Here is a 23,458-nt window from a genome sequence, read left to right on the forward strand (position 1 = left end):
GAAATACCAAGATTGCACATAGCAAACACGAACTCCATTGTTTTCTCTTTACATAACAACTGAAAAATGTTGAGGTGTTATTTAACTATTCCAGGCAAAATGGGTGTCAGATTTATAAAGTTTCAGTAAGAGCAAGATATTAAAAACAAGGCTTTCGTTGGTTTTTTTTGTGTGAATAAGTTTCTTGAACTGTGTTGATATAACATACCTTGCAGTAAAAAGTTGTCTTCCAGTTTCTTCTCTGTCCTGCAAGTGGTATTAACCTGAACAGGCTGAAGTATTTTCAAACTCTCTTTTAAAGAGGAAATATATTTTTCTGTTTGAGAGCACACAAATATTTCATGTAGTAACAGAGACCACAGTGATATCAGACACAGTGAAACAGCAGTCATTTGCCCAGCTTTGGAATATTATCTTACATGAAGTGAGGTTTTGCTAACATATATTCATTTGAACAGAGAACACTACAAAGCAGTACAATGAGTACCTCTTAAAAACTTCACAAGTATAATCCTTTATCAGAATGACAGTGGATAATTCTGCTTAGAAATTATTGCTTTGAAAATAGTTGAAATGCTGCATTTTTTTAAATGAACAACAGAAACAGCATTTTTAGTCCCCTAGTTCAGTGGACATCAGGTAGTGGTTGCAGCCTTTCAGCCTGTGGATTCCAAAAGAAGTGGCACAAGCCTGAACCCAAAATCATATTTCATATTTGGGAAATGATGCCCTTTCTTGGAAAATCCGTGTACTTCCCTTTGAGCAGGTCAAGGTGAAAAACAGAAATGGATGAAAGTTAGCAACCCCTGGAGGTTTCCAGACATGCCTGTCTTTGGGGAGAAAACACTAGATTATTTAAAGGGTACATAGATCTCTCTGTGCTTCTGTCATTTTTATAGGCTACTTTATGTAAAAGGGACTTGCTTGTTTCTTTATAGTAACTGTCTGTAAAGTTTTACTCCCAGTCATCATTCATGCCCTAGGAGGCCTCTGGTTTCCAATAGGAATGCTAGTTTACTTTTTTCCCAGATCAAATGCTTCATAATGCTTTTGGCATGCTAAAACTACTCATTGTCGTTAGTCTGAAAATAAGCTATTAGGATGAATTTGCATTGTCCAAATTGGGAAACACATGCAGACGAAATTCATGAAGAGAAACAATATCAAAAGGTTGCTTGCACATAGTTGAAACAAATTGTTTAACATACAAGAAAGACATGAGATGCAAGGGAACATTTGAGTGAACTTCCTGCCTTATGTAACTTACATGTAAAACTAACATGGAGACTTCTGTGCAGATGAATTTACAGGAATTGCTCTCTTTTTATACTGGTGAGAAAGCAGTACTTGCCATGGGTAGATTTTAACATTAGGTCTTTATTGCAGGAAGAGAATACTGGTTTTCTAACATTCCTTAAATCTTAAAAATGCAATTTTATGTAAGTTTCCCAAGCCTGATTTAACAGGAAGTCTTTGAGGTGCATTTCTGCCTGGGGTAAGACTGTCAGTGGAAAACATTTTTCACCAAAACAATGTAGTGGTGTTTGCAGTTAGCATCTATATCAAAAAACCCCAAACAACTGAACACTGTATTTCTGTAAATAAAAGTGACAGGGATTAATTAATGATGAGGAACTTTATTAGTGCTTTGTTTCATCTCACCATTCCATAAATTTGTCCCATCTCTTATGCAGTAAATTATCCTCCCCAGAAAAGTTTCTGTCAGGATACTGTGATTATCTCTACCTTCCTCAGTCACTTTGAGTCGTACTGAAAACAACGGTGGATTTAGGACTGTGGTCTGAGCATCTTTAGTGGCAAAAGCAGTTTACGTTTAAGGTAATCTCAGCCCCCTGAACAACTGAAAAGGTTCATTTCAAACCTCTTTTCCTAGGTAACATTGACTACCATAAAATCCTACTAAGCTCTGAAAACATTTTCTTTGTGATTTGACAATCAGGAAACTGAGAGACTGTGACAATACAAGAAAAGGCAATTTGAATCTCTGTTCGCAGCATCTTTGTTTAGGAGGATGAAGGGAAAGGATAACTCTACAGTCTCACAAGCTTATTGCAATACCAAAAGATAGAAATTGTGGGCTTTCACTAACATAAAGTTTCTTCCAGGCCTTAAAGTGATTCAAATTACACTGTATTACCGTTTACTAAACCAGCTAAAACTGTTGCACTGGGCTCAAATGTAGAGTAAAATATAATAAAGTTTTTAGTGCATTCCAAACCTGTATGAAAAGCCAGGCTTTCATACTAAAGTCTGAAGTAACAAAACAGTAACTATTGTGTTTAAGAAAATACAGTTGAATACAAAACATTTATTCTTTTTGGCAAAATACTGAAAATGTGGGGGGTTCGTGTGTTTGTTTTGTTTTACAGAAAGTGAACAGAAAACTGAGTGTAAAGACCTGTGAAGTTCCAAAACGTGAAATTCAGCAATGATACACTGCGGAAAGAAACGTATTTGTGCTGTTGCCACGTCTATTCTTATTTTTGCAACTGCTTTCATCTCCTACTGGCAAGGTCCTGAGCTACAGAATAACATCGCCAGAAAAATCTTCCCCCAGGCAACAACAGTCAGTCCAGCAGGCCAGCTTTGTAGGGGTAAACCTGCTCAAGATGCTATAACACCATTAACAGATAACAGAACTTTTATTATATCCCCATATTTTGACAACAGAGAAGGCAAAGTCACTCGTGTGATCGGGATTGTTCACCATGAAGATGTAAAAGAACTGTTCTGCTGGTTCTGCTGTAAGCCCGATGGAAAGATCCATGTATCAAAAGCAACAATCGATGTTCACTCAGATAGATTTGGGTTCCCTTACGGTGCAGCAGATATAGTTTGTTTGGAACCTGAAAACTGTGACCCAACGCATGTGTCCATTCACCAGTCTCCACTTGGAAATATTGACCAGCTGCCAAGCTTTGAGATCAAAAACCGCAAACCTGAGCCCTTCCCTGTTGACTTCACTGTGTGCATCTCTGCCATGTTTGGCCACTACAACAACGTCTTGCAGTTTATACAGAGCATGGAGATGTACAAGATTCTTGGGGTACAGAAAGTGGTGATCTACAAGAACAACTGCAGCCACCTGATGGAGAAAGTCTTGAGGTTATATATGGAAGAAGGAACTGTAGAGATAATTCCCTGGCCAATAAACTCGCACCTTCAGGTTTCTTCTAAATGGCACTTTTCTATGGATGGAAAAGACATTGGCTATTATGGACAAATCACAGCTCTAAATGACTGTGTATACCGTAATATGCAGAGGAGCAAGTTTGTGGTTCTTACTGATGCTGATGAAATAATTCTTCCCCTTAAGCACCCAGACTGGAAAACCATGATGAGCAGCCTGCAGGAACAGCACCCAGGGACTGCTGTTTTCCTCTTTGAGAACCATATCTTCCCAGAATCCATCTCCACTCCCATGTTCAACATCTCATCCTGGAATACTGTGCCAGGTGTTAACATATTAGACCATGTTCACAGGGAGCCTAACAGGAAAGAAGTTTTCAATCCCAGGAAAATGATAGTTGATCCACGAAAAGTGATTCAGACTTCAGTCCACTCTGTCCTCCATGCTTATGGGAACAGTGTGAATGTTCCCATGGATGTTGCCCTCATTTATCACTGTCGGAAGCCCCTTCAAGCAAACCTTCCCACAAAATCCCTCATCAGGGATACAATACTGTGGAAATACAACTCATCGTTAATTATGAATGTTAACAAGGTTCTACATCAGACTGTACTGTAAGCTCAAAAGTGAAACCTCAGTCATAAGGAGGGAACGCAAAGTGTTGTGGGGAGGCAGAGGAGATCATTTGAAAATCATAAAATGAAATTCACTTCCACGTGAAGTTTAGATCTCACAGAGGTTTAGGAGAACATCCCTGCTACATACTATACAAAGGTAAATGCTTTTGATTTGTGAACCGAATCAAGGTATCCAGGGAAGAGATTTTCAAAACTGAAAAAATCATTCAAGGATGGTTGAGGCCTCAGCCCACTACTTTTCAGGCCAGTTTTGGGGAGACACTTGCACATGGTTGGGAACGGCCTGATAACATTGTTGTTCCATCAGTGACATGTGTCCTAGCAGGGATACATCCTTCTGGAGATAAAACATCTTTGGCTCTGAAACTTAACTGTGGTGGGTTGCTGCAACTTTAAGTGCAGCAATGAAATTTAAAGGTGTTGCAGTAGGCATTTAATGCCATGTTCTCTCCAACAATAAATGCACTGTGCATTTAAGGTGATCGATTACTCGCAGGAAGAAAGCTCTGTAACATAAAGCCACCACCAGAGAAGATCCCATCCTCATACAGGGTCTCATATGAATGTATTTTGTTGTAGGAATGATTCAACTACCAATTGCTGTCTCTAAAAAGTAAAAGTACCAGTGTCAACGACTGCGTTTATCACCTTCAACTATCAAATTTTCCTTTGCTTTTTCACAAGTGATTTCCATCCGGAGCTCACTTCAGCTTTTCCATTTCACATAAGTTAATGAGGCGAAGTGACCGGAGCCCTCCTCCTCCCCCGAGGCACAGCCTCTCCCTGCGCACTCGCGCTCCCTGCGCTGCTCATCCTATGCGGGGCGGTCCGGGGCGCTCCCGGCACCGGCCGCCGTTGCTCCAGCGCTCGGTTTTGCGCGGGGCCTCCCCCATAAACTGATTGGGGGACCCTCGACAGCGGTGACAGCGACCGGCACCAGGGCTGCGGGGCCGGGTGACCCGCACCGTACGCGCCGTGCCTCGCTGCGCAAGCGGCAGCCCCGCCCCGGCAGGGGAGGGGCCCGCAGGGTCTGTCCGCCCCCGCGCAGCCGCGCCGAGGGGTCAGCGGGGCTGGCACAGCATGGGGTGGGGGGGCCTTGGTGTGCAGTGATGCCCCGGTGTCCCCCCAGCCCCGCGCCGATCCCGCAGGATGGAGGACGCGGGGAGCAGCGGGATGTGAGGCACATCCGTCCAGTCGCACAGCGGAGGGTGTCGGGCTGCGGCTCCTGCTCAGGATCCCGTGACCGGCATCGCTTGCAAAAGAGGCTCGGGACCTTATTTCCACTCAAGAAGTAATAAATCAGATGGTGCTCAGCTGTAGCGTTGTTTTTGGGTACTGGTGCTTAACGGTAAGTTAAAGGTGTACGGTAACTGCACAACACAAGTTTTTGAAGTCTCACCCTCCAAGCCTGGAGTTTAATTTTAGATTTAAAGAATGTGTACTTCCTCGCAAGAGCGGTTTCAGTCTATGTTGTAGGCAGTGAAGCACCACACAGCTGCTCGCTCACTGCCTCCGTCCTCCTCCCCCAGCAGGATGGGGAAGAACGTCGGAAGGGCAAAAGTGAGACAAGCTGTGGGTTGACATTATTTAAGAGGTAAAGCAAAGCTGCATGCACAGGCAAAGCAAGATAAGGAGTTTACTGCTTCCCATCGGTAGGGTTTTAGCCATTTCCAGGAAAGCAGGGCTCTATCACAGAACAATGATTTGGGAAGACAAATGCCATAGTGCTGCATATCTCTCCCTTCCTCTTTCTTCCCCCAGCTTTAACTACTGCCACACCATCTGGAACAGGCCTTTAGTTAGGCTGGTTCAGCAGTCCTGGCTGTGTCCCCTGCAGACTTGTGCTGCCTTATGCCTGGGAAAGGGAGGAGGAAGCAGCATGAGAAACAGGGGTGGCCTTGATGGTGTAAGCACTGTTCAACCTCAGCTCAATCATCAGTGTGTTCAAAATTTAGTCGCAAATGTAAACCACAGCCCCTTACAACCTGGTACAAAGATTAACTGTGGCCCAGCTAAAACAAGTGCAATGTGAAAAACACACAGCTGAAAGAACAATCTTAAACATCATGCCTGAGTGGTTGCTCCTCAAAGGACACAATGTCTGATTGTTTACAATAGCAGAAACTTGCCTTAGGGATGTACAGCAGATTATAGTGGAGAAATTTATGACTGTACAGGAAAATGTGTGGTTTGTCAGTTCCAATGGCACAAATTAAGTAGATGGCAACAGTGTCCGGCTTCCTTTCTTGTGTTTAGAATAGAAGGGGTCAGCTTCAACTTTTTTAGAGCAATATTTTAGGAATAGTGGGATAATACTGCACTTAGCTTAATAGTGTCTGACTTTGGGTTGTATGAGAGAGGAAGGACACTGGTGTTTCAAAGAGTGCTCCTGAAAAAAAGATTAGCTTTCAAAAGATTAGCAACAGACAATCTAGATAAAGATGGTAAATGGGTGTTAGTCTTTGGAATTTCTTATTTAGGTACCAGTTTGTTACTTCTGGTGAGAAAACATAAACCAGAGGATAGAGAATAACTTGTTTCCAAAAATAAGAAATTAATAAGGCTATTTGTTAATGGTGACTTTTTAGTTAGGCCCTGGATAAACCAAGGATTAGGCTGTTTCTTCTTTGTATACTGCTGAATCTAATACTAGATATCAGGGACTGAAACTTCACAGTCACATCCTCTTACCCTCACCCCAGGAAGGGAGATAAAGTAGTAAGCTGAGAATTACAAAAAGTCAAACTCAATGTAGGCATTGCAAAGATACTGAAATGAGCAGCGGAGAAGGTCTACAGCTGTCTCAGTGCAAAGAAAGCAAAGGACAAAGGAAGGCCACAATGCAGAGAGCATGTGAGGGAGATTAGACCTTGGAGTGGCTCTTGAGCTAAATTAGCACCTTGTTCCACCTTTTCTTAAGGACAGTTCTAATTGTGGATGGTTAAGGAAAGATGATGAAAACAAAAGTATGAAAACAAAAGTTGTACAGCAGAGGTAAAATCAATATTCCAATTGGAAGGTGATACTGAATAATTTCAGTTCCAAAATTCTAAGACACACAAGCTATTAAAGAACCTATAGTGGGTGTTTAATAAACGTTCATGAGCGTACTGGTGCAATGTGGCAAAAGAAAGGGTGAGTGGTTCCTTGGTTTAGGGAGGGGAAAACCCATTGTTTAGATATATACAAGTTTGTAAGTACAGTCTTGGGCACACACAAGGTTTTGAAGTAGGCTTTAGAAGGACTGTGGCAAAAGAAATGAGAAGTGTGATTAATTTGAGCAACCTGATCTACAGAAAGGTGTCCCTGCCCACAGCAGGGGCTGGAACTAGGTGATCTTCAAAGGTCCTGTCCAACCCAAACCATTCTGTGACGCTGTGATTCTAACTGGGGCAAGAGATCTTCATTAGTATGACCTTGCCAATGAAGAAAACACATTGTGTAACTGCAGCTGGCTGAAAGACTGGCTAGATGTGTTAATCCTTGGCTGATGACAAGATTCCATCTATCTGTGCAGTGTGATGCATCTGCAAAAAATATAATCCTAGCATGTGTTGAGAAATAATGTTTCCAGCAATGGTAAGGGCTTGTGGCTGTCACATACAAATGGATGAGGAACAGAGATTTCTGGTCTCCTGTGATAGAGCTTAATTGAAACCAGGCCAACAGCACAGAAGCAGCTGTGCAAAGAGTGGTTCTTAGGAAGTGGTATTAGAACTGCTGTCTCATTTAATGGAAAAGTAGGAGGTGATCTGACTGCAGTCCGTAAATGCACTAGGGAGGAAGAAAGGCTCTTTACTGTTAAAGGGGATACTGAAAAAGAACAAACTGGTGCCAGGTAGCCATTGATGCCATTAGCTAAATTCAGTATTAAAGCAAAGCTCTGTAATTTAGATCATGTTCTGTCTGAATAGTAATTGGGATTAAAAGACACAAAACCAGAATGAATTATTGTTGTTATTCTCATTATAAAATAAACCCTTCTAAAGATGCTGGAAACGTATTTTTTGAAGTTAAAACTTCCAAGTACTCTCTGTAGTGAGGAAACACAAATGTAATGTTCCTAATTAATCTGACTTTATATCTGGCTACACATCTGTGCTGTTAATTTCAAGGGACAGAATTCATGGGTCACATGCTGGGAAAACCGTTGATTTCACTCAAATAATTACATACTTCTTTAAGATTCTGTGTCCTGGTGTGTCTTGAGTTCTGTATTTTGCTCCTTCTGCTTCTGGAATGTTCTGTTGTTTCAGATATCTCTCATACTTACTCATCTGTATCTACCTATTTTAATTAGGCCTATAGTATGTTGCTAAAGAAATGGTTGCCCAAGAAGCACCGATATATAGTACATTTTTCTAGTTCTCTTGAAGTATGCGTGTGAACTGTGGCTATGTCAACAAGCAGCATTCAATTCCAGAAGGAGATTAAGTAGCCTGAAAAAAAGTCCCCCGAGTGCTTAGGTTTGATTTGCTTCAACAGCCCCACACTCAAGTTTGTAATTTATAAGTTAATGGGAGGCAACTGTGCTTTACCCAAGAGAAGGAAAACTTGTTTTTCCGGTAGGTGTGGCAGCTGTTGCTGATATTAAGGAACACCGGGCATGGAAATGGAATGTATCGGCAAGGAATTGTACCAGCAGGTTTTGCTTCAGTGTTGTTCTGAATTGAATAACTCTTGCAATTTCTCTTAACAACATTGAAGTTTTTGCCTGGTTACAATAAGCAATCTATAGATCATACCTTAGCAAAAAATAAATGGAGGACTGAACAGAGCTTCACTCGTTTATCTGCTTTAAAAGGTACTTTTTCCATTCTGATATTCACTGCTCAAAACACTGTTGAAAAGATATAATTTTAATTGTTTATTCTTTATAGCTAGCAAAAACAGGAGAAACAACAGGTAATAAATGAAATTATATTATTTAATGTTGATAATGAGTGATAATTCTCTAGTAAAAACTGTTTACAAGACTGAACAATATTTTAAATCATAAATAGATAAGACCAAGATAAAAATGTTGAATATGACCTACTCTATGTTGTAAGAATGGTGGGAATGAGAATGTTCAGGGGAAACATTTTGTTTAATGAAACCATTCGTGTTTAATGAAAGGACTTAGAGAATTGAAGCTGTTCTCAGTCACAAATCTCAAGCAGAAAGTTGTGTGACAATGTCAGGCTCCTACCCTGTATCTGCAGTTCTGCTCTAAATTGTAAGGACTTATTGGGGGGGATACTTAGAAGAGGAGTCAGTGCTGGCAGTTCTGCTTTGTGTCTAGTGCGATGTAGTGAGATTTGTGGTGTAAAGCAATTGCTTGGTGGCTGGGAAAGCCTGCTATAAATCGCATTAGCTTTGGCAAATGGGGCATTTTAGCAAGTATGTTATGACAATAGTTCTCCTTACATTTTCAGGAAAGAGCAGTTGTGAAAATACTGCACAGTTTTTTGAAGGCATGAACTGTTATTTTTTTGCCTAAATTCAGTTGAGATTCAGAAGCTAGATTGCTGTCTTCAGAAGCAAGGTTTTGCTGGTTGGAAAAAACAGTGTTTAAGCAGAACACAAGACTCCAGGAGGACTTTTCAACCCAAGTAGTGAAGTTGCCAAGGAATTCAGGTACCTCCAAAGTTATGAAGTTGCCAAGTATGATACCTGGATCATAACTGTGGATTGAGGTTATTTCTAGTTTTGTACCTGTCTTTGAAAATGCTAGTTTCCTGTTCCATCACAAAGCTATATTGAGACAGAGACTCTTAAAAGAGCTTTACACAATGTGTGAAATGGGGGGGGGGGGGGATCAGATTTAGTTATTATTTTAGAATAGAGTAATATGCTTTGGAAAAAACATTGTTAGATATTTATCATGTGCATGCTCCCTGAAGATGCTTAGATCAATAAATATTTAAGCAAGTGATTTTATTAAGTCTTGAGAAGTAAGTGAAAGGACAAAAAGTAGAAGAAACTTCCAATATCTGCCTCACCTATGACATTACTACCTGTTTTAGCTATAAAATATAAATCTAGAAATCTGGGCCTTTTAATGGTATGGTTTATTTTCTTCTCAGGAGTTGGCATTACGCAGTAATGATATGGCTGTTAGAAACATTTCCTTCATCTTGTGCAGTCGAATCAGTTTATTGCATCTTGGCATTTTACCCTACTTTTCTTGCTGGCTGTCTGGGCTGCTCTTTTCTACCAGTCCAGTTTTCTGATCTAACATGCATCTGATTAACCTGGGGTATTCTTCTTCCAAGAATCTCTGTGGTACAAGCAGGCCTTTGAAGAGACTTGCTGTCACCTTGTGGGTCTATATCTGGATGCTAAAGACTAATTTGTAGGGGAAACTTCAATTTGGGCTGCATTTACCCAAGTGACTGCTTGAAATTGCCAAGAGTTCCCTGTCAGGCATCAATGCTTAGCAGCATGAGTGCTCCTAAAGGCTTTGGCCAGTTTCTGGGAGGCATCCAGTACTTGGGGATATCTGTTCCTGCAGCCGCAAGAGTTTAACACCTGACCCTCAAGCCATGCCAGGATCTGAGCCCGCACTAGTGCAGTGTGAGGAGGCCCAGATTTCTAGCAAACACAATATGAGGTGACATATCCCTGCCTTGTAGGGTAGAGCTAATAACTAAGAAACCTTACACCTGCATAGGTTTCACCTGCCTCCTGCTGAATTGTATGAATTGACCTTCCTCTGTATGTATTGGCTCATCTGGGGTGAGCTGCAAGTTAGGGAATTTATGCATTAGCAATTGTATCTGGACCATCATGTGCAATCCCCAGTTGCTTTGTTTTTAAGGAACTAATTCTGTATACGTTTAATTTTTGTGTCTGCCCCTAACTTGTCTGTGAGAAGTCTGGTTCAGGGTTTTTTTCCTGTATAATTTACATTTACACCATGGGGACTGAGGGGGAGGGAGAAGGCTTTTGTTCTGTTTAAACATTACTGCCTAATTGTTTAATTGGATGTTCTGAAACATGGATTATAGAAAATAATGAATAATGCCTCCTTGTTCTCCTGTATACAGACCTGAATCATACTCTTTCACAGAATCCTCCACGTACGGAAACAATTCCGCATATCGACATACAGAGGCATTCAGCGTTACGTACACTATTGTGCAACCCACTGAAGGTGTGTTCTGGGATTGATTTTCATGAAAGCCCGGTAGCTGGGTCTCTGATGAACTCTGTGCACAATGCTACAGATTTGCCCCACATCTTGTTTGTGAAGTTCTTGAGCAATGATCACGAGTCCATATGATCTCATCCTACCTATTTTCTTTTCTACAGATGCGGCAGCATAAAGTGCAAGGACAAAGAAATGTGCATCCACATTTAGTTGCATTCAGAATGTTGTGTGGTGGGAGAAAATCTTACTTTGCTGCTACGGTGTGCATTGTTACTCTAACTTCAATGATCACGCTTTCTTACCTTAGGTTACAGAGACCTTCTCACCTGCCAAAAATAATTTATGAAGTTAGCAAATGTAGAGGGGAAATTACCAATAGCACAATAACACCATTAACAGATAAAAGAACTTTTATTATATCCCCATACTTTGACAACAGAGAAGGCAAAGTCACTCGTGTGATCGGGATTGTTCACCATGAAGATGTAAAAGAACTGTTCTGCTGGTTCTGCTGTCAGCCTGATGGAAAGATCTATGTATCAAAAGCAACAATCGATGTTCACTCAGATAGATTTGGGTTCCCTTACGGTGCAGCAGATATAGTTTGTTTGGAACCTGAAAACTGCGACCCAACGCATGTGTCCATTCACCAGTCTCCACTTGGAAATATTGACCAGCTGCCAAGCTTTGAGATCAAAAACCGCAAACCTGAGCCCTTCCCTGTTGACTTCACTGTGTGCATCTCTGCCATGTTTGGCCACTACAACAATGTCTTGCAGTTTATACAGAGCATGGAGATGTACAAGATTCTTGGGGTACAGAAAGTGGTGATCTACAAGAACAACTGCAGCCACCTGATGGAGAAAGTCTTGAGGTTATATATGGAAGAAGGAACTGTTGAGATAATTCCCTGGCCAATAAACTCGCACCTCAGGGTTTCTTCTGAATGGCACTTCGTGCATGATGGAACACACATTGGCTACTATGGACAAATCACAGCTCTAAACGACTGTGTATACCGTAATATGCAGAGGAGCAAGTTTGTGGTTCTTACTGATGCTGATGAAATAATTCTTCCCCTTAAGCACCCAGACTGGAAAACCATGATGAGCAGCCTGCAGGAACAGCACCCAGGGACCGCTGTTTTCCTCTTTGAGAACCATATCTTCCCAGAATCCGTCTCCACTCCCATGTTCAACATCTCATCCTGGAATACTGTGCCAGGTGTTAACATATTAGACCATGTTCACAGGGAGCCTGACAGGAAGGATGTAATAAATCCCAAGAAAATGATAGTTGATCCACGAAAAGTGATTCAGACTTCAGTCCACTCTGTCCTCCATGCTTATGGGAACAGTGTGAATGTTCCCATGGATGTTGCCCTCATTTATCACTGTCGGAAGCCCCTTCAAGCAAACCTTCCCACAAAATCCCTCATCAGGGATACAACACTGTGGAAATACAACTCATCGTTAATTACGAATGTTAACAAGGTTCTACATCAGACTGTACTGTAAGCTCAAAAGTGAAACCTCAGTTATAGGGAGGGAAAGTGAAGAGCTGCCTGTGCTGTGGGGAGGCAGAGGATATAATAAAATAGAAATTCACTTCCATGTGAAGTTTAAATCTTACAGAGATTTAGACTAACAGCCTTTTAATGTGTTGTAGGAAGGTAAATGCATTTGATATTTGAACTGTGGCATGGTACCTTGTAAGAGTCCACAGTGATCAAATGCTGACTAATGACTGAGTTCCTCAGGTAAAGTCTACAGCAACCTTTTAAGATGTGAGAGATGAGGCATCGTGAGAGGATAGCCCTTTTACATGCCTATAACTGTGAAAGGGCATTATTCCAGATATAGGAAATGTCCATGCATAAATATGAAATTTAATTTACCAATTTCCAGCTTTCTCTCTTTTCCTGTTCCTATCCTCCTGCATTTTAATTTGTACAATGAACCCGTAAACTTCCTGAAGAAGGAATTGAGTTTTGGTTATTTGTCTCCGAAGGACTTGGTGGTTAACAAAATACAGCTGTGTTTAATGGTGCCTTTTAAAAGATGGCTTGGGACAGCATCTCCCAGATGAAGAGCATTAACACTCTCACCCATTATAATCACAAAGGCAGAGTAAGCAAACCCACCACCTGTAGCACTGGAGCTGTCACTTGTTAGAGGTATTTCTTCTTAAGGGAAATGAGAATTCACAGCAGAGCCATGAGTCATTTCATGATACCAAGCATCAATGCAGATGGTATTCCTTCTGGAAAATGTAAAATAAGGTTATTTTCAACTAAGAAGAAATAAAAATCAGTATTTCTCAGCTGATTCAAATAATGCAAAAGGCTGTGCAGTTTTCAACCAATGTACAGAAAATAACAACTATGGGCTTTAGTATTAATGTTGTTTAATTCTTGCAGTTTGTATGTCACTGTTTGGGTACAGAATTTCTATGTGCCAAGTTGAGTAAAAGGCAAACTAATAAATTGTGAAAGTAATTGAGCACAATCTACTAGTTTCAATTGTAAAAAAAGAACCTTTTATTTTCTTGGAACTAGTTTGCTGAAGTGGTGATGTATCGTAACACTAAGCATAGCTGTTGGAGTTCTGCTGATTGGAATGGCTGCTCAGCTGGTGCTTTGACACATGTGATTTTAAGAATGGTGATCCCTCTTGTTGCCCACAGCTGTTGTGAATTACTTAAGTGATAAGCGTTGAGTCATGTTGGAAAGCTTTAAAACAGAGGCAAGGGCTACAGACTGATGTTGAAGAAACTGAACTGAAAAGGTGGCTGTTTCCAGGCAGAAAGATGGATGGATGAACAACTACTTATGGTATGTAACAGTTGCTTTCTTTTTCTGTGACTTTGAAGCCTTCTAACAAACTGCTTCTTCATGAAAGTCAGACGCCAGGTGGATTTTAGACCTTCATGTGATGGGTAAGTTAAATTATATTGTTTCCTTATGTAGGTGTAAAGGTACAGAAACTGCATCTTTTCCAACCCTTATCTAAAAACAGTGTCAAGTAGTTACTAACTTCTGCCAAAGGGTCAGGAGGACAGAAAAGCAAACAAAACCTATTTGTTCACTGTAGTTTCACAAGTTCAGTTTCTGGTTTTTAAATGCTGTGTGCATTGTACTGATGGTGTAATGTATTAGAACATTCCTATGAGGGGACATCCGGGGGCAGTTGTAGTCTGATACTGATATGTGACAAATGTGCGTGAGAGCAGCTATGCTTGGTTTAATTTCAACACCAAGGTCATGTTTTCATTTGTTTTCAGCTGTCATTAGTGGGTTAGTATCATTAGCTTGCAGATGTCCAGTGGAACTTTCACTTGGATGTCTTCAAGAGACAGTCTGTAAAGTAACTGTTTGCTAATTGTGTTTATAACAATCATCAGCTGCTATGTAACAGGCTACAACTCCATTTGTAAAGCTAAACGGGTAGAAGAGCAACATTGTGTGTACTGAATGCTTCTCATTATGGTTTTCTGCTTGTATCCTCTGGATAATGCTTCCCCCCCATGCCTACCACCACTTTCCCTTCCCACCATGCTCTCTGGAAAGTTGAATTTAGCTCTCAGATGCTTTGTGCTCTGCCCCTCATGGGACTTGCTTGTGTATGTCAGTGTTTGGTACTGGGCAACTCAACATTGGACTTGGGTGTGGCTTTGAGCACAGAACAGAGGTGAAGAATCCCTTCTCTTTGGTGTCTCGCTATCTATGTGTTAGTACAGCTCAGTGTAGTTAAGACGCCTTTGTCACAAGGCATATTGCTAAATTTGTTGTGAAATAGCATTCCCAGGTCCTTTCCTGTAAAGCTGGTTTACATCTAGTTGGCTCCAACCTGCCTGTTGTGTGGGATGACTGTGTCTCGGGTGAAGGAGTTGCTTTGGCTAAACTTCATGAGATGTCTGTCAGCCTACTTGTCCAGTTTGTTGAGAAGCTCAGAATTAGGATTCCCTGTTCTCTTGCATATTGATTGCTGCTTCTTCCTGTGGTTTCCCCTTCCCCTCCAAATAAATCAGTATTGTTGGAAACTTGCTGAGAGACTGCATCATAAAGGTCACTATTAAATTTATCAGTTCTAGCCCCTAAAGAACAGTTCCAGTAAGTGGTTTACAGTATTTTACAGCTGGTCCATCATCGCATGGCTCCTTTAGAGTTAACTGAGTTATAGCCCCCATCATACACGGTATAGTTACACCCACATTAAGAATGAGAACTGAGTTTCAAGGAAAGTGATTGAACCTGTTTCATGTAAGCTTTCACTTTCAACTGAGAAGACAAAAGCTCATTAGTGCCCCAGTCAGTGAAGGCTGTGAATTTGGCTTCCAGTGGGTAAAATCCTTCACAACAAACACATTTGAAAAGTAAGTTCATGTGAATAAAGGTGGAAAACAGTTACTTGAGACTAGCATTGTATTCAAGAGACACTGCTCCACTGTGACTTCATACAATTCCAACTGCATCACCCAAATGATTACTCTTTCATGTAAGAATTTCCCTTTCATTGGTGTAATTTATGCTGTATACATTTGGGAACATTGGCCTTTGTTCAGTGCCAAGTATGGAATTAGGTTTCCTTGGATAGTGGGAAGAAAAAAACTCACGCAACAGTAATGCCAGGCAGTTTGGGTAGTTTCAGCTTTTCAAGGATTTGAGCCAATCTTCATGAAAACGCATGTTTTCAAGTTGTGAAAACAAAGAAAGACATTAAGGGGACGTTTATTGTAAGGGAGGAGGGGAAACCAACCTAAAGCATTTCTAAACCAGATGTTGTCATAGATACAGCTTTTAAGTACATGTCAAATACCACAAAAGTATGTTGACAGGCATTTGCTACTCAGTAGTTAACTGGTGTGTACATCAGGTCTCCTATGATGATCAAAGCAAAAGACCTTTTCCTACTCCTTTGCTTTTCTTCAGACTTTAACTTATTTTCCCCCCGAGATGTGGCATTCTCACTGTTATTTGCCCCCATTTTCCAAATCTAGATGTAGCAACTACTTGAAGTGCAGGATTATCTTAAATGTAATGTCTGGAAAGAATGAACGGCTGCTAGACATCTTTTAGTGTAAGAGAGTGATGCTGTAGAGACTGAATATCATCTTCTCATTCATCAGATTTCTACCTCCCTGTGAACTAAATTACGTTCTCACACAAACTATAGGAAATGTGGCCTATAAAATACTGGTCAAGTCATTCTGAGTTACCATCAGCAAATATGATGAATACTCAGAGGTTCTCTAAGGTTAATTGTGATGGCAAGCTCTATCAGACAGATGAAAAGGTGGCTCATTCTCACTGAGGAGAGTTCATATTGACATGTTCCCAAACTTAAATTATTATAGTTAGCATCTGATCCTAGTTAAAGGACTCACTTGATTCCTTTATTTCAAAGGCTAAGTATTTAAAGCTATCATTAGGAAAAAACATTTTGAAGAGAAGGATGTTGGAAAAAGGAATGGTTTGCTGTCTTCCCATTTGCAGTGAGCAGCCATGCACTGTAACCAGTATTTGCTGTTACATGTACACAAGCCTATGGTTCTAAAATAGTAGCTTCACCTCCTGTTTCAACATCAAAAAATAGATCAGAAGTCAGGTCAAGCACTACTTCATTTCAATCTTGATGGTGGATTTGAATGGTTTAAATGTTACAAGCTATGCTCCAGAGCCCAAATAGGTATGTTTGAACATGAGTACAGACAGAATTTTGTGGTGAATACTGCTGGCATGCTGCATTGCATTATGTCCAAAATAACCCATTCCCAAATGCCCAAATAAAAGTAAATGATTGTGCATTGCATGATGATGCCATTAGGTGTGCAACTTTGGTTCATGCAAAGTCTTGTTTTATGGACACGCTGCTGATAGTCCATAGATTCCTGAAGATGCTGCGCATGTGAGTGTCTCAGCCATGTTCTTTCCATAACACCAAATGGATACTATGGTCTGGCATACTGGTGGCAAAAACCAAGCCCATGTCATTTTGTCCATTAAGTCCATTTAACCAAGACATTTCACCAGCCAAAAAGCTTGAGCCTCTCTTAGATTTTCTGTACTCTGGTAGAGGCCAGCGGCTTATCAGTTTTTCTGTCCTCAAGTCCATTATATACAGGTATCTGTTATCAAACAGTAGAGCAAATATCTCTCCAAAGCCCAGCAAGGAAACATTTGAGAAGTCAGGAGGCTTGATAACCCTAGAAGACAAGACAACATCGTATTAACAGCTGGTAAACTAGAATTAAACCTGGCAGTATGTGTAGAGAAAGATGTTTACAGAATTCTCACCAATATTCAGCCTATATCTAAAATTATTAAAACTAGTATGTTCCACTTCTCATTTATTTAAATAGAACTAGAAATGTATTCTACTTCTTATTTAAAGATGACTAAGTCTTAAACAAAGATTTACCTGAGAATATCATAGCTGGCAAAGTCCCACTGGTATAATCCTAGGGCTGAACTGCACACTATGTATTTGCCATCAAAGTGCAGCCTGGGCTGTAGGGAGATGCTGCGATCCTCAGAAACAGACAGTGTTTTTAAGCATTTGCAGTTTATTTCCCTTCCAATAGGCCAAATCTACAATTAAAACAGAGTTTAAGGCCATAAAACATTCCTGTTATAAAGTTAGGCAGAGCAAGCCTCACAGTCTCTCTTTAAGCATCAGGTAAATGTGTGCATGTTTTCTCAGAAGTACTTATTTCCTTTAGGGAGGAACATTAGTTCTGTGACTCATCTTACAGTGTTGTTGCAATATGTGATGTTTCTAGCCTAAAAAACCCCAATGAAAATGAGCACTTTAAAGAACAAATCAACCATCCAATTGGACAAAAATGTGTTTCAGTTGTGAAGCACATCCATAGCCACAAACTACAGCACTCTCCCACCCAAAAGTCCCCAGCCGTAACAGTACTTGCAGTTAAGTGCTTTGCTGTCAAGACAGCACATTAAGCATGCACTGAAAGCACTTGTTTTTTTCATTACCATTCATGTAGAGCTATGATTTAAATCTAAATGTGAAGGAAAGCATTGAAAGGTTAGCTTCCAAAGAGCTGCATGTCTTGTACACAACTTTACAAGCAGGGAATGCAGGAGAAAATAAAGCTTTATATTATTTGTAAACTCCAGCAAAGCACTCAAGCATTTCTCTCAGTACTGAAATTATGTATGTATGAGATACGGTACACACCTTGATTTCATACTTATCTGCACTTAGAAGAATATAATCCCCAGGACTATGCATAAGAGATTTGACTTTGCACTTCTGCAAAACTACCTGTAATTGAAGGATGTAATGATTTATGTTGATGCTGTTAAATAACCAGACTTTCATTTACATTTCTCATTTAATTGACAACCTGCATTCTGTACTCTTGTATAAAGGCAATTATAATACTTTTAACTAGTGAAGGGAACCTACACTTTACACTCTTCTTGTTCCTACTAGTGACAACTTTATTAATAAGCAAACATATGTACATCACCTCTAGAACGACCCCCCCCATCTTCCAGTTCTGAAATACTCTGAACTAAAATACTGTTTCTTGACTTCACAACACTTTTCATGCTCAGATTTTGGTTATCACGATAACTTAGTTTTTCTACATTATTTTTAAAGTAGATTTCTTTCAGAACCATTGTTCTTATTCGGTCTTTGAACCAAGAACTGATTCCTAATGTTATTCCACCTGCTTTGAACTAGAAGTATCTTCAATGGTCCAAAAGGTTTAATTACAGCTTCTTTCAGTGGTTTTTCTGCTCTATTTTGCAGTATTTCCTGAAGTTCTAGAGATTCGACACCTACGTTCAGGGTTAGGATTGGGAAACAGAAACTTGGAACATGTTACAAGCTTACTGCAAGTGTTTTGCAAGATTAATTGAAAACCATTATTCCCACCTTAGTGACCCATTCTGTGTGTCCAGTGAGGGTATTCAGGCACGTTCCTGTTGATAAGGCCCATACTTTCACAGTGAAGTCTGCAGAGCCACTGACCAGAATATCAAGTTCATCATTGTAATCCACACTAAAAACTACAAGCAGAGAGGGTACTGATGAGGAAGACTAGTCTCTGTGCCCATGGTTTTCTGTAAGACATTAACTAGTAGTCTCTATATGAATTTAGTAGCCTCTAAATTCATACGCTAATGCAGCTTTAACCATTGTTCTTGAACTGTAGACATGAATGGTTGCTCTGGATTCCTAAGCTTACATCACAAAATGACTGATTTTTGTCCAAATTAAGAGTATGTACATCAGTGGTTCCTTTATGGTTGGATTACAGCAAAGCATAATTTAAGATAAATCCTATTTTAAGAGTTCTAGTAAATCAATTCCAGTGGGATTAGTACATTTGATATACCTCATTACTCACAGGGGAACAGACCTACAGCTGAGTTGAAGGTAATTTGCAGTAGAGGACAGAGAAGTTAATTATGAGGGAAATGCAAGTAACAGACTTGGGACAGAGCCTAAAAGAAAAAGGTATTGTGCAAAGAGCTAACTTACATTATAATTAGTTTGATGAGGATGTATGTTACTTGACTGGTGAAATTACAACTTGAAAAGCTCAACATACCTGCACCAGTATGCCCTCTAAAATGCTGTGTCTTTGCCCCAGAGCTCCATTCCCAACAGGCTACTGTGTTATCAAAAGATCCTGTCACAAGCTTTTGTTCATCAAACTTCACCGCAGCACAAGTGTGTGTCTGGATACCATATATGCACTGTCCTGTGCTTACATCCCACAGTTTTGCAGACAAGTCATCTGATCCTAGAATATAAAAGAACAGGGTAACTGGAAGCAAAGAGTAAACAGCGTTTCCTATTCTTTACTCATCTTCTACATTTGTCTCAAATTTTCATGGAATCACAGAATGGTTATGACTGGAAGGGACCCCTGGAGGCCAACTCTTCCAAACCCCCCCTACCCAAACTGGTTGCCCAGGACCATAACTAGATGGCTTTTGAATATGTCTAAGGATGGATGCTCCACCATCTCCCTGGGCAACCTGTGCTCAGTCACTATCACAGTAAAAAAAGCATTTTAGAGGGAACCTCCTGTGTTTCAGTTTGTGTCCACTGCTTCTTGTCCCCTCACTGGGCACCACTGAAAAGAGCCTGCCTCCTCCTTCTCTGCACCCTCACTTCATGTATTTATGTACATTGATAAGATCCTCTCTGAGCCCTCTCTTCTTTAGGATAAAAATTCCCAGCCCTCTAAGCCTTTCTTCATATGAAAGATGCTCCAGTTCCTTCTTTGCTTTCACGGCTCTTTGTTGGGCTGTCCAGTGTGTCAGTGTCTCTTTTCTAGCCCAGAACTGGACAAAGTACTCCATGTGTAGCCTCACTAGTCTGAGTGGTGGGAAAGGAGCACCCCCTCCAACCTGCTGCCGACACTCCTCCTAAAGCAGCCCAGGATACTGTTAGCCTTTGCAGCAAGGGCACATTGGTGCCTCAACTTTGTATCCATCAGGACCCTCTGGTCCTTTTTGCTAAGCTGCTTTGCAGCTGGGTGGCCCCCAGCATATACTGGTGCCATGGAGTTTCCTGTCCCCAAAGTTTATTTGCTTTTTTGAATATGCTCTGGCAGCACCTTAGTTACTATTTTTCCATATTTAAGGTTTCGAATGTGTTCTGGATGTATTTTTAAGTTCAAACTGAAATCTTGAAGTCTGCAATCTTCAGGGAGGAAGCTGAAATTATTATTACAAGTCAGTCTAGTACCAAGTTTAAATGCTACATGTCTTCATACAAGCTCTTGTGTTAAAAACTGAAAGTGCTTACAGACTGTATCGGAGAAACTGTCTTGTTTCAAGGAAGAAAACAGCCTTTTCCTGCCACACCTTACGAGACTGCAGCAATCACATAGCCCAAACAAGGTTCCTTTAACTGGAAGTTACCCCCTGAGAGAACTAACATATCTTCTCAAATCTGAAGCACAAAACCTGCTGTTAATGGCTTTTGAGCCAACAAAGAAATTGGTTTCCTTTTTTTTCTGCTCAAGTTAACTACTAGGTCTGTTGGTGTGCCAGGGGTTACAGAAACCAGGGAAAAAAAAAGAATTAATGTTGCATCATCTTAACCTGTGTCGGCACTATGGAAGTAATCTGGTAAAGGGAAAGCAAACTGTCATTAATCATATGAGGAGGTGACAAATATTAGACTCGAAGTTTTCTGTCCTTCCTACCTGTACACAGAAGTCCATCCTTATAGTAAAGTGCATATACTCTGGCACTGTGTCCAATTAAAGAGGATGTCTCAAAGGCTTCGTGGTCCTTCAGTTGCTTCATCCTTAAAATAGCCTTTAGGTAAACCTTCTTCCAATGTAGAGGATCCTGAACAGAGTCATCTATTTGCCAACCCAAATTCTTACATGCAGTCTGCCACACCTCTGTACAGGCACTTATAACCTTGTTCCACTGCTTAGAGACGAGGCAACATGTGAGTAAAGTCTGAGGATCAAGCCATTTTAACAGATAAAAACTAAGCTCCAATGGAAGAAGTTTGAGGAAGTCCCTCTTGAGGAGAATCTCTAGATTATTGGAGAGGTGCCTGAGCTGGACTGCTCCACTCAAGCTAATCAGGTGATCCAGAGTTTCATTTTTCTGCAAGTCCGTCAGAGAAAGAAATGTAATAGAAATGTTATCAAGCCATGCTTCAAAGTCCTTTTTCTCCATAAGGTTATGGAAAAATTTACCTGTGATACATCAAAATACTGTATTAGTTCTGTTCCGAAAACAAGGTAAGCATCACATCTTTATTACTGGTACATCAGTATTCCAAATGGCATGTTAACACACAGGCAGAAGTTACCAAACGCATTTTAAGATATACATTAGACCAGGATTAACCATTTGCATTCACTCTCAACTATCATTTGTCCCACATCAGACCTAGAAGTGAACTGTATGGAGCTAGTGAATGCTGGTGTTCGTTACGAATGGTAACAGCTTTCTTGTTCTAGGTTAACACTTTCAAATCCAGAATCCAGTAAGGTAAGGGTTGGTTTAAAACCTGTTAAAGCAAAGGGAATCATAGAATAGTTAGGGTTGGAAAGGACCTTAAGATCATCTAGTTCCAACCCCCCTGCCATGGGCAGGGACACTGCCCATAATCAGCACTGTCTTATGGTTTACTGATGGATAAGACTGGTAAATGGAAGAAAGCAAAGCGTTATAAGCAGAGTGATGCGCTCACTGCTGACAGAACTTATTCATACCTCTGTCCTGAACTATTTTAAAGACAAAGCAGGTAACTTTGTGTTTAAAATGAAGTTGCAGAATAGATACAGAGTGTGTTGTTGAAGGATATGTTGGCCATCTTTCTAGTTGGCTTGTGTAAGGACTATAGATTATGCTGGTCTAAGATCACTTTTGACGTGTTTGCACTGCTTTGACTTAAACACTTTTATTTCTTTTAATTCCTGTTCAGTTGGGGGGGTTTACCTATTTTACCAGGTTATTTTTAATGAAAAGAATTAACTTTGAAATTGAAGGTCTGAAATGCCACCTCCTGACCTACACAATCTGTTTGCATTTGCAGTACTGAAGTTCCTACAATAAGCTTGGACAAGCCAAACATCAGGCAAGTTACAAAGCCATAGCTATTTTCTTTTCCCTGGGAGATCTAATTCTGTTCATTAGCCTGGCTGAATTTGATCCATAGAGGCTCCCAAACACAAAGAACTGAGGAATCTGAATGGGAGTCTGTGTTGTGTCTATTTCTGTACATACTTTTTACCTTCATAGAGTGAGATCTTAAGAGTGCACCTCTTAACGTGGCACAGTAGAACAGCAAGTGCAGCCTCTGCTATGCACGGCTGCACAGGACACGCACTGCTGATAAGCGCACAAGAAGGTGCTGGGGCTCAAACGCACTGAAACAGGCGCTTCTGTCAGGTCGCAAGTTCGTACAGCAGCTCCTACAGCCGACAGCACTTACCGGCTGTGCTCAGCACACAGGGCAGAGAACAGACCGGCTGTGCTCAGCACATAGGGCAGAGAACAGACCGGCTGTGCTAAGCGGCACGGGCTCGCTTTAAAACACACACACACACGTTCCTATCGGGCTCCCTCCGAACTAAACGTAGGTGAGCTCAAAGGCTCTGCCGTGCTCAGCGCGGGAAGCCAATACTGAGCTCAAGCGCTGCCGTGAGGCCCCGGTGCCGAGCTCCGTGCACAAGGCTCGTTCCTCGGTGCCGCGCTCCGCTTCCCCCGCCCGCTCCCCGGCACCTCCGCACGCAAAAGGCTCGGCCGAGGCGGGTGCCGGCAGCTGCCCCCCTGCTCGCCCGAGCCCCGCGGGCCGCGGCGCTCACCTCAGGTACCGGTCAGGAGCGGGGCGTCCTTCAGCAGGCGGCAGCCGCCACGGCCCCCCCGAGCCCGGTATGGGCTGGGGCTTCCCCGCGGCCATCGCTCCCTCAGCCGGAAGGGGCCCGCACCGCTCGCTGCGGGGTGAGGGGTGGCTCCCGGACGACGCTGGCGCCTCGGCCGCAGGAGGGGCGGGACGGGCCCGCTCCGGGGGAACC

At 41.4% G+C, this 23,458-nt stretch overlaps 3 protein-coding genes across 8 annotated transcripts; 2 read left to right on the forward strand and 1 right to left on the reverse strand.

Annotated features, from left to right (window-relative positions):
• Positions 1-2,364: 2,364 nt before the first annotated feature.
• Positions 2,365-4,425, forward strand: LOC133211876 (uncharacterized). Its single transcript, XM_061352662.1, has one exon. It carries the CDS (start codon positions 2,450-2,452, stop codon positions 3,767-3,769), a length of 1,320 nt encoding a protein of 439 aa, XP_061208646.1. The 5' UTR covers positions 2,365-2,449; the 3' UTR covers positions 3,770-4,425.
• Positions 4,426-4,989: 564 nt separating this feature from the next.
• LOC133211877 (uncharacterized) lies at positions 4,990-13,425 on the forward strand. Of its 6 annotated transcripts, none has more exons than XM_061352666.1 (3): positions 5,041-5,137; positions 9,207-9,408; positions 11,086-13,425. In XM_061352666.1, the coding sequence occupies exon 3, from the start codon at positions 11,086-11,088 to the stop codon at positions 12,439-12,441; it is 1,356 nt and encodes a 451-aa protein (XP_061208650.1). In that variant the 5' UTR covers positions 5,041-5,137; positions 9,207-9,408; the 3' UTR covers positions 12,442-13,425. The 6 variants fall into 6 exon arrangements, with proteins under 6 accessions (XP_061208648.1, XP_061208650.1, XP_061208651.1 ...); XM_061352665.1 differs by lacking the exon at positions 5,041-5,137 and adding an exon at positions 7,020-8,593; XM_061352669.1 differs by lacking the exon at positions 5,041-5,137 and adding an exon at positions 7,020-8,424 and having other exon boundaries at positions 9,212-9,408.
• A 3,101-nt stretch (positions 13,426-16,526) lies between these two features.
• Positions 16,527-23,403, reverse strand: FBXW2 (F-box and WD repeat domain containing 2). Its single transcript, XM_061352670.1, has 7 exons — positions 23,249-23,403; positions 21,122-21,631; positions 19,511-19,705; positions 18,832-18,965; positions 18,124-18,210; positions 17,344-17,513; positions 16,527-17,128 (listed from the first exon to the last, which is right to left on the reverse strand). Exons 2-7 carry the CDS (start codon positions 21,609-21,611, stop codon positions 16,840-16,842), a joined length of 1,365 nt encoding a protein of 454 aa, XP_061208654.1. The 5' UTR covers positions 21,612-21,631; positions 23,249-23,403; the 3' UTR covers positions 16,527-16,839.
• Positions 23,404-23,458: the final 55 nt, after the last annotated feature.

The sequence above is a fragment of the Neopsephotus bourkii genome, unplaced genomic scaffold (genome assembly GCF_033783945.1).
Source record: "Neopsephotus bourkii isolate Nb327-2 ecotype Australia unplaced genomic scaffold, CSIRO-AGI_Nbou_v1 NB_659, whole genome shotgun sequence".
NCBI classification, from domain to species: Eukaryota; Metazoa; Chordata; class Aves; order Psittaciformes; family Psittacidae; genus Neopsephotus; species Neopsephotus bourkii.

Excerpts from the sequence above, each read along its gene's own strand:
- LOC133211876 (XM_061352662.1), top strand. The coding sequence starts at position 2,450 with ATGATACACTGCGGAAAGAAACGTATTTGTGCTGTTGCCACGTCTATT.
- LOC133211877 (XM_061352664.1), top strand. The coding sequence starts at position 5,093 with ATGGTGCTCAGCTGTAGCGTTGTTTTTGGGTACTGGTGCTTAACG. Across the intron at positions 5,138-11,085 it reads TTGGGTACTGGTGCTTAACG|ATGCGGCAGCATAAAGTGCA; the intron begins GTAAGTTAAAGG and ends TCTTTTCTACAG.
- FBXW2 (XM_061352670.1), bottom strand. The coding sequence starts at position 21,611 with ATGGAGAAAAAGGACTTTGAAGCATGGCTTGATAACATTTCTATTACA. Across the intron at positions 18,966-19,510 it reads TAGAGGGCATACTGGTGCAG|TTTTTAGTGTGGATTACAAT; the intron begins GTATGTTGAGCT and ends CTCTGCTTGTAG. Across the intron at positions 18,211-18,831 it reads ACACAGAATGGGTCACTAAG|GTAGTTTTGCAGAAGTGCAA; the intron begins GTGGGAATAATG and ends CTTCAATTACAG.